This window comes from Sceloporus undulatus, chromosome 11, assembly GCF_019175285.1.
Source record: "Sceloporus undulatus isolate JIND9_A2432 ecotype Alabama chromosome 11, SceUnd_v1.1, whole genome shotgun sequence".
Lineage (NCBI taxonomy): Eukaryota > Metazoa > Chordata > Lepidosauria > Squamata > Phrynosomatidae > Sceloporus > Sceloporus undulatus.
Window position 1 is genome coordinate 6,522,511 of NC_056532.1, and position 10,567 is coordinate 6,533,077.

At 50.7% G+C, this 10,567-nt stretch overlaps 1 protein-coding gene across 4 annotated transcripts in view; it reads right to left on the reverse strand.

Moving 5' to 3' along the window:
• Positions 1-7,092, reverse strand: part of CORO6 (coronin 6) — a 12,915-nt gene extending 5,823 nt beyond the window's left edge. For 2 of the 4 annotated variants that reach the window (XM_042442745.1, XM_042442742.1), the window contains exons 1-6: positions 6,883-7,090; positions 4,691-4,784; positions 4,088-4,311; positions 2,366-2,488; positions 632-761; positions 323-504 (exon numbers count right to left, since the gene is read on the reverse strand). In XM_042442745.1, coding sequence (XP_042298679.1) covers positions 323-504; positions 632-761; positions 2,366-2,488; positions 4,088-4,285 — 633 coding nt within the window. In that variant the 5' untranslated portion in view covers positions 4,286-4,311; positions 4,691-4,784; positions 6,883-7,090. Of the gene's footprint in view, positions 1-322; positions 505-631; positions 762-2,365; positions 2,489-4,087; positions 4,312-4,690; positions 4,785-6,376; positions 6,531-6,882 lie in introns of those variants that run through there. The other 2 variants (XM_042442743.1, XM_042442744.1) reach the window with 2 other exon arrangements.
• Positions 7,093-10,567: the final 3,475 nt, after the last annotated feature.

Genomic DNA, 10,567 nt, shown 5'->3' on the forward strand with positions numbered 1-10,567 from the left:
AATAATAATAATAATAATAATAATAATAATAATAATAATAATAATAATAATGCAGTGGGCCCTCCACATTAGCTGGATTTTGCGGTGAAGGATCCCCATGAATGCAGGAAAACCACAGAGGGGTCAGGGAGATTGACAAATGCCTTTTAATGATATAGTTCCAAACTTAAACTCGGGGATTTGGGGTCTCAGAAACTGGGCCGCGGAAGAACGGACCGCAGGGGAGGACAGAACATGAACCCAGGTTTTGGGCAATGCTTTCAGACATGCCGGTTGGGGAGGAGAGAGCATTGGCCCCGGAGGACGCATCGTGACAACTCACTGCGACCACGAGGCGCTTCCGGGGGTCGATGATGCGCAGGTGCTTGTCTTTGCAGGTGGTGACAAAGAGGCTCCCGTTGTGGTTCCAGCAGACGTTGTAGATGAGGTCGGTGTGGAGGTCATCCAGCGTCAAGAGGGCTTCTCCCGTCCCCACGTTCCAGAGGATAATGACGTTGTCGCCCCCTGATGGAAACGAAGGAGGAGGACGCCCGGTGTAACCCCTGGTTGCCCTGTGGCACAGTGGTCCGAGCATTGGACGCCCGGGTTCAAATCCCGATGGGCACGGGGCGCACAGCGAAGGGGGTCTTACCCGCGCTGAGAAGGATGTTGCGTGCTGTGGGGTGCCAGGTGAGGATGCCCACGCGCTTGGAATGCCCTTCCAGGGTGACGATGGGCTCCGTCATGTTGCGGGTTGGGATGTAGTCCGGGATTTGCCAAACCTGACGGCACAGAGAAGCACCCATTGCAATAGAGCGAAGGCTAAAGATTCGGGGAGGGAGTTGGGTAGATTGAGACCAGACAGAACCAAGTTTGGGAAGAACTGGCATTTCAGAGAGCGATGCTTTTTTTGGACTAGTCACTCCCAAGTTTTAGGGGCCGTAGTTTGCAAAAGTAGGTTTTCACAACTCTGGTAATATTATATTACCAGTACTAATATATATAATCACTGGTAAATATAACAACATTAATAACATTAGTATCAATATAGTAAGTCAGCATGGAGTAGTGGTTTGGGTGTTGGACTCTGACTCGGGAGACCAGGGTTCGATTCCCAGTTCAGCCATTAAACCCATTGAGAGACCTTGGGCAAGTCACACTCTCTCAGCCTCAAGGGAAGGCAATGGCAAACCTCCTCTGATGGGAATCAAACCCTGGTTTCCAGAGTCATAGTCCAACACTCAAAACGATTGCGCCACACTGGCTCTCCATAGATGCACCCTAAATCTCAGAATCACCCCGCCTTTCCGGTGGCCATGCAATCTGGGGTATGCTGGGATTTGTAGTCCAAAATGGATAACTCTTCTGGGGTCTGTCCCTGAGATTGGAGGGAGAGAAGGAAGCAATAGACACTTATGTTCTTTTGATGGAGGGAAATGGGAAAGCCATAGAAGAAGGAGATGGGGAAAAGGGACTCTATAACTGGTTTTCCTGCAGAGCAATCTTCCTGCCATGCTTTTTGCAAGAGGAAGGAAGGAAGGAAGGAAGGAAGGAAGGAAGGGCTGCTTTCTTTCTCTCCCTCTGCAGAGCCCTCCCTGCAATGGCGCAGCTATTCTTAGGTGCTGAGTTGTGGTGGGCAGGAGCTATCTTTAGCTGCAAAACGCTGCATCATGCGCCGGAAGACATGTGCCGGCACCAGGAGGCATTTGCTCTCCGCAGACTGGCTTCCCTTTTCCAGTGATTTAAAGGGGAAACCTTCGCACTCAGCATAGGAGGGCAGAAAAGGAGACCAAGGAGAGTCAACCCTGTGCAGAAGGAGCATGGAACAACCCAGAAGGGCCAGGACCTTGCAGCAAAGCGCAAACTGTTGTTGTGGTGCGCCTTCCAGTCATTTCTGACTTGACATGGCAACCCTAAGGCGAACCTCTCCTGAGGTTTTCTTGGCAAGTTTCTTCAGAGGAGGTTCGCCATTGCCATCCTCTGAGGCTGAGAGAGTGCCGTTTGCCCAAGGGCACCCAATGGCAATTGAACCCCGGTCTCCAGAGTCATAGTCCAGCATGCAAACCAGTGCGTGCAAAATGGTGCCCCATTGTGCCACTCTGCCAAAGCAACCTGAATGCCTCGAATACTTAAAAAATGTTGCTTTGGGTGATAAGGGAATAAACCCACCTACAAGCACAGTATTTTAAATCCACTAACCAGCCAGACATTGCCCTGTTTCCCTTGAGTTGCATTTGTGTCCAGCTCTGTTCCACAAATGTGGGCATCCAAGTGGGCAAAGCAGCTTCGGACTCCACTCGGTCTTCCCCAAAGCTCCAGATATCCCATTTAAAGCTGTTTTTGTTGCTTGTCACAAAGGCCATCACTTGCGTTGACCACCGCTTACCATGACCGTCGTGTCTTCGGAGGCGCTGGCGATGACGTTGTCGTTGTGGGGGCACCAGTCGATGTCCAGGACGGGGGCCGTATGCCCGGCCACCAAAGGGATATTCTTATCCACCCGGCCGGTCTGTAAAAAACACATTTAGACACTCAAATGTAGTCTTTAATACACTTTGGACAGGGCAGTTGTTGTTGTTGTTGTTGTGTGCCTTCAAAGTAATTTCCAACTTATGGTGACCCTATGGCACACCTATCATCGCGTTTTCTTGGCAGGTTTCTTCCAGAGGGGTTTTTGCTTACATTTTGGTGGAATGCCCCACATTTTACACTTCCCCTGGATGGGTCTCAATGCCCCCGATTCTCCAAACTGTTGTCCTGCCAGGGTGACCTTGTCCACGTCTGGGTCCCAGAGCGCCACTCGGGACACTGGAAACTTGACCCATGGAAAAAATGACCCCTCTGTTTCGTTGCAAGCTTCCTGCCGTCGTTTTGTAATTGTTCCCGGCGTGAGTCATTCCGTATTGTGAGCGGAGGAAGCAACTGCGCCAGTCCGTCTCTCTCTCTCTGGCTGAAGGGTGGCATGGATGGCATGGGAGGGAGGGAGGGAAGTGGGCAAAGAGGGATGGACAGGACCCAGGAGAGACCTGGGAACACGAACATTATCCACAACATTGAAAAGGACAAATTCTATGACGTTGCACACAGCGTTAATCTAAAGCTGTCATCCCTCTGCTTGTTCTGTCCGTCATTTGGGGACACAATGAGCCTGTCATTCCCCTTCAACCCAAAGGACCTCTAGGTCTGCCTCTTGCTATGGGAAGCCTTGGTACTCTCCCCAAGACACAACGACCCTGCAGGGTGCCCTTGGCCACATCTGGGTCCCATAGCGCCACTCGGGTAAACAGCCCGACTGGAAACTTGGGAAGTTCGGGAAGATGGCTCCCTTTCCCCTTTGGACCCATAGGAGACCCCCACAAAAAAGCAGACACCCCCAGCCCCTCTGCAAGACCCCAAACCTGGGAGATGAGAAAGCAAAGAGAGGGTTTTTAAATGAAAATGCAGCCTTGCAAAGGATAGGAATAGTGATTTCCCCCCCGGAAAATACGGCTCTGGTGGCTTCATTTGCTGCAAACTCAGCCGAAAGTGCCGAAGTGTTTCTTCTTATCATATAGGGTTTATCCCTTTGGAATGCTATGCGTCATGTTATTACGGATGATCTCGGATGTATGCTTTCGAACGCCACGTACAATGTTATTGCGCTTATTATATATCCTTTAGATTAATGTCGTGCGTAATGCTAATGTTAGTATATAGCATTTATCTTTTTGATAGTGGACAGTGTTAGCGTCCTCATTATACGCCGTCGACCCTTTTGAATGTCAGGCGTAATGTCACTGCTGTTATATTACAGCGTTGGTCTTTTTGACCGCCGTGCGCAGTCTTGCTGTTCTCACTGTACGGCGTTTATCCTTTTAAATCCCACGTATGATGTTATTGTTCTTATTATATGCTGCTGATCCCTTGGAATGACATGTGTAATGTTACAATTGTGCCTCCTTAGGATTGAAAGGCAGTTCGTAAACTCTACTGGTGTGTGTGTGTGTGTATTAACAGCAACAACAACAACAACAATGCATGCTGCTTTCAAGGAGAGATGGATCCTTGGCCTTCGCATTCGGCGCATGACAAAGAGGAGGATCCATTTTGGCGCCAAAGCGTCACCCACCTTGTGCAGAGGCAGCACCATGAAGGCTCCTCCGCCTCCGGACTCCACGATGATGGCCACGAATTTGGGGTTGACGGCGCAGAAGGAGCTGTCCCAGGTCACTTTGGAGACGCGGATGTCTTCGTACATCTGGTCCGCCTTGACCGGCTGCCCGAAAACATGCCGGAATTTGCTCTGACGCACCACCCGGCGACTCATGGCGGCGGTCTTCTTCGGAAAGGGGGCTGGGAAAGCAAAGACGGGGGACAAAAAGGGGTCCACAGAGAGCTCAGATCGACACTGAATTTGCACATCCAAAAAACACTTCCACAAAGTTTTGTGACGAATTTAGCCTCCTCTGGCCTTGCAACAAACTATAGTACAATTCCCAGGATTCGGATCAACACCGAATTTGCAAATACCCCCAAAATTTGAGGTTTTGTGACACATTTAAGTCTCTTCGGTCAGAGATCTTTGGTGCTGCACCAAACTATGATCCCCAGGATTCCAAAACATGAATCCATGGCAGTTAAAGTGGGTTATTTCTGCAGTGTGGATGCAGCCCAGGTGACCCTGGATAGGTCACTCGGTTTATTTCTCTCTCTCGTTCTCTGCCTGACCTACCTTACAGGGCTGTTGTGCGCATAGAGGTAAGGAGGAGGAGGGCCGTGTCAGAGTGTTTCGAACTCAGGGGAGGCACGGCAGGAGAGGAAGGACGCTGCGGAGGAAAGGAAATGAAGATATTGGTCAGCTTTCGCAACCGCACAAAGACATAGGCACAAGTCACCATAACATATAGGAGGCAGGAGAGTGAAAAAGGATTTTTAACAATATTATCTATTAATATATTAAATATTGAAATTTACAAATCTGATTCTTGGATTGCAAAGGGACAATTAGATATAAATATATAATATTGTATTTTAAAGATATAGGTCCTTCTACCTTTCAAAGGTTGGAGCGAATCCAACCAAAAAGGGCTTCGCTTTCCATCTTTGCACTTAGTCTGCTATTAAATTATATTCATACTAAAGTTGTATATTAGCCTTTCTGTTACAGGTTTTCAGTGTTAACTTGAAGAACATCTATTAAATTCTTAAGGTTAGTTTTACATCATTATAAATCCAGATTTAAAACAACAACAACAACAACAAGACTGAAGTCTTGGGAACTGGGTTCATTTTCCAATGGCAACCTAGTAATTCGACGTTTGAACCCAGACCTTCCTTGGATCAATGCTGTGAGCCACTGACTCCGATTGTGGCCTTTCTGTGTCTCAAGGTAGAACTGCCACTCTCATGGCTCCATGCTATGGCATTCTGGGAATTGTAGTTTTGGAAGACATTTAGTGTCAGAGAGCTCCATGGCATGGAGCCACGGTACTTAAAGCGGTGTCAAACTGGATTATTTCCGCATTGTGGATGCAACCATAGAATTATCTGCCTTCAAATATGAGCCCTCCCTCCCAGTTCCTTGCAAAGGCCAAATGCTTTGCTGCTGGACCTCTTCTGGGTACCAAAATCTATAGATGTTCAAGTCCCATTATATACAATGGTTGTTATTATTAATATTATAGTGGGCCCTTGGTATCCTTGGCTGTGGTTTAGTTCCAGGAGACACACAGACCCTGCGGATACCAAAATCCATGAATGCCCATTACATACAACAGCCCAGCCAATGTGTTGGAGTGCTGGACTAGGGACCAGGGTTCAAATCCTGGCTTGGCCGTGGACCTTGGGCGAATCACACTCTCTCAGCCTCAGAGGATGGCCATGGCAACCCTCCTCTGAGGCAACTTGCTAGGAAAACCCCCACGATTGGTTCGCTTTAGGGTCTCCATGAGTCGGAGATGACTTGAAGGCCCGCCACGACCAGAAAAGAAAAACTGTGTCCCTTAGATAAAAACCACAAAATCAAGGCTTGGTGGTTGTTTATAGAATATTATTATTATTATTACAGTATTAGTAGTAGTAGTAGTAGTAATATCTTGCTTTCCTCCCAAAACGGGGGGCTCAAAGCAGCTTACAGTCTAAGAAATACATTACAATATATTGTTGGTCTGTATTGTGGATGCTTGAATCCATGCAGAATCTGTGGATATAGAAGACCAACTCCATCTATCACCACTATCACCACCACCACCATCATCACCATTATCATATCATCACCACCACCACCACCACCATCATCATCATCACCATTCATCATCACCACCATCATCACCATCATCATCGTCACTACCACCATCACCACCATCATCATCGTCACTACCACCACCACCACCACCACCATCATCACACCAAAACTTACAGAGGAAAGTCGTGGTTTTGGAACCCAAAAGCTAGGCTTCCCTTCCTTTTCTTGGGGGGAGACAAAGAAAGGGGGGTCCCCCAGATTTTCCCTAGGGAGGGAAGGGGAGGGAAGAGCTTGCTTGGGCCTTCCTCTTCTCCTCCTCTTCCTCCTCCTCCTCTTCCTCTCCTTGCTGCTATAGAAGGCGAGGCTGGTGGCTCTTTGCGCAGCCGGGAGGTCACTTTCCTAATATAGCCTCCTTTTCCAGCCAAGGCTGGGGGGGGGGGGGGGGGGGGGGGGGGGGGGGTTTCCCGGGACGGGGGGGGGGGGGGGGCTGGGGGGGGTGGGGGGCATCTCAAGAGGAGGCTCCCCTCGCCAGGATCCTGGGGGTCCCGGCCCAAATCCAGCCATCCCTGGGTCTGGGGCCCTTGGAGAAGAAGGTCCCCCCAGACCTCTCCATTTTACGCACAGGAGGAGAGAGGCAGGAGTGTGTGTGTGTGTGGGGGGGTCCCCTTTCTTTGCTTTACCTTGGAGCCCAGCTGGAGGGAAGAAGGGGGTCTCTCTTCTGCCTCTGGCCCCCCCGGCTCTTCAGGGAAGCCTGGCATGGGGTGGCATGTGGGCTCAGCTGGCACAAGGGCCTGAATGCAGCAGCAGCAACAGCAACAGCAGCAGCTGCAGTGCACCCAGGCTGCCACTCTCCAAGACAGCTGCTGCCAGGGCAAAGGGAGGAGGAAGAGGAGGAGGAGGAGAGGAGGAAGACCCCCCCTCCATGGCTCTTAGGAGGAGGACCCTGGACTCCCACTGGCCTTTCCAGGGCCCAGGGGGGGGAGTGGCCGTCCCCAGGGAATGGGCTGCCTGAGGCCCAAAGGCAAGGATGCTCCTGCTTCCCCTCCTTGCCTTCCCCTCCAAAGCCAGCCTCTCTCTCTCTCTCTCTCTCTGTGTGTGTGTCTGTCTCTCTCTATATATATATATTAGATTACATAAATTCAAATATAGTAGAAAAATCAAGAGGCAAAACCCCAATAGGCAAAAGAGTGCAAATGGAGCCACAAGAGGGCGCTCCATAGAGAAGCTAATGGGAGGAATTAGTTGGATAGGGAGATATGCCCGAATGCAGCCACAGGAGGGCGCCCGAGAGAGAGAGAGCCAGGAATGAGACCCTTCGAGCCTAAAGCCCTGCAACGCCACCTTTCCGCCACCAGAGGGTACTCCATAGGGACTCAATGGAAGGCATTAGTTGGATAGGAAGATATGCCCAATGCAGCCACAGGAGGGCGCCCAAGAGAGAGCTAGAGATGAGCGCCAGCAAAGCCTGCTTTCCACTACTGTACCAGAGGGCGCTCCAGGATAGGGAATAATGGGGTTCGGGACAAAGCCTAAAGCGGACAAAGGGCGCGATTTTAGCCACAGGAGGGCGCCCAAGAGCCAGGAAGGAGATCGCAAATGCGATAGACCTTTTGCGCTGTCTCCTTTTGCGCAAGCGCAGCAGTGGCCACAGGAGGGCGCCCGAGAGAGAGGCAGGAATGGAAGCCTGGGAGGGAGAAGCACTCGCCCTTTCTGCTGCCGCCAGAGGGCGCTCCAGGGCAATAGGGAAGAAGAAGAATCGCTTTGCTGCTGGCGCCCTTAGCTTTGGACTACAATTCCCATCACCCCCCCAACCCACATGGCCATTGCCCTTCAGGGCTCAAGGATTATGGGAATTTCCAGAAAGGAGCTTGAGGGAGTCAAGGGCGCAGACAGGCTGAAGTGAGGCCTCCCCCAACCTCTGCATTGTCTGGGGATGATGGGAAGTGTCCTCCAACCCCCCGACATTCTGTGCCTTAGGAGGAGGATGGGAACTGTCCTCCAAGACCCTTAACCCTGATATTCAAGTCACCAGCCCTGGGAAGGGGAATGATGGGTCCTGCAGTCCAAGAGGCTTTGAGAGGCAGCAGTGCCCCCTTTCCGCCACCAGAGGGCGGTCTGGAAGGACTATATTTCCCATAACCACCCGAGAAAACATGGCCACCGCCCCTGAGGGCTAGAGGATGATGGGAATTTCATTCCAAAGCGTTTGAGGGGATGATAGGAAGTGTTCTCCCACTCCCAAACATTGACCTTCCCTCAGGGCTAATCTGAAAGGCGTTCAAAGGCTCCTTTGCATTAGAATAGAAAGAATTAGTCCTTTGGGAGCCGAACAAGAGCGATCTCCTTCCTGGCTCTCGAGCGCCCTCCTGTGGCTAATATCGCTCCCTTTGTCCGCTTGAGGCTTTGGCCCAAACCCATTATTCCCTATCTTGGAGCGCCCTCTGGTGGCGAAAAGGGGCCACTGCAGGCCTTTAGCTCCAAGAGCCTCATTCCTGGCTCTCTCGGGCGCCCTCCTGTGGCTGCATTGGGGCACATCTCCCTGTCCAACTAATTCCTCCCATTCGCTTCCCTATGGATCGCCCTCTGGCAGCGGAAAGGAGGCATCCCCTCCTGTCGGTGTCCAGCAGACCGAACCGCACAATGAAGAACCTACCAAAGAATGGAGGACATGTCTGCACATTGAAGAACCTACCTCTGCAAAATGTAGGTCATTACAAAATAAAAGCTAAAAACACTAATATAAATGCAAATCCTCATGCTCAAAAATGGAGGACGTTTTGAAGTTCCTCCTGGGCACAAGGTTGAAATCGAGGGCATGTTCTGGAAAAGGAGGTCCCCTGGTCACCCTGCAAGTGACGAACTTATGTTCGCACGCAGAGGGACCTTTGAGCACGTTTGAGACTAACTGCCAAAGCGTTTCATTCCCTGATCTGAGGAGCCCTCCTGTGGCTGCCTTTGGGCATATTGCATTTATATATTGACCCCCCCCCCATATTGATGTCCTATCTTGACCCCTGTCTTGACTCTTCTTGGACATTAAGGAACCTACCTTGGTGTCGCTCACATCTCTGCGGTACGGAATTTGCTAATGTTGTCTCCTGTAGATTTGCCCATTCATTCCCCCGTCCCCCCGCCTTCACCCCCCCCCCCCCCCACAAATCAGACCCGGACGCGGCAGAATTCTCAAAATAAAGATTTATTTTTGTAACAAGAACATTGAATTGAGCACCCTTCGAGTGCAAGAGAGAACTCACATTTAAAAACAGCCGGAGTATCTTGTCGGTCAAAGTCTATGGTACAAGCCACTGTCAGGAGGGGAGAAGAGGGAAGGATATGTCCCAGGAAGGAAGGAAGGAAGGAAAAGGGGTCTCCCCCTTGCTTCGAAACCACCCCCCAAAAAGCTGCACGGCCCCAAATTTCCCAGAAGCGGAGGGAAGCACGCGCAACCGCCAGACGTTTCGGGGACAGGTTGGGCGGCCTTCGGAACGAGACAAGACAAGTCTTGAGATGGTGCGCAATGTCGAAATCCAGGCCCACAAGTCCGTTCTTGAGGAAAGAGTCCAAGAAGGCACCAAAGCCCCCCACCCTGACACCCCAAAATAAGAGACTAAAAAGTCGGAAGCGATTCCAGTTGGCGAGAGAGGCACCCGCCGTCTCCCGCTTGCTATGAAGAAGGCCTCTGGGGCAGAGGAAGGTAGGGCTGTGGGTGGACAAAAGGGGTCCCATTTGGGGTAGGACCCCTCTCCCCAAACACACATGCAGTCTCCCCATCTTAGGGCTTGAAAAGGGAGTTCAAGGCGGGTTCAAGCCCTTGGCGCCAAGTTCAAGAGGAGAGGAAAAACCAGGGCACCCCCCATACCCCGCTTCTAGGTTGCTAAATGCTATTTGGGGGGTGCAGCTTAGGACGATTCGGGAGGGGGAAATAGAAGGTTTTCCCTAGTCTTTTTTCATACCCCTTTTGGCTAAAAGACATGGTGGCACCGCAGCGGGCATTATGGAGTGGTTTAGGGCAGAGGAAATCCTACAAGGGGGAGTTCTGGGGGGAAAGAAGAAAAATGCCAAGAGTTTAATAGCAGAGGCCTCATGTCGGGGCGACGCACCCCATTTTCCAGGTTTAAAAGAAAATCCAGAGCGAATGCACGAACCTATAAAGACGGGAGCTTATTATCTATGCATGGATCAACGGGATTTGGGTGCAGCATAAATGGATGGTATAGAAAATATTTTACACACACACACACTTAATACTTTTTACACACACACAGAGTCTCTCACCCACGTAAACACGCATGGCTCTTTTTTGCAAGGCCCATTTGAGGATTACAGTACAGCGAGGGACCGAGAATGGAGGGCACAAAAGGATTT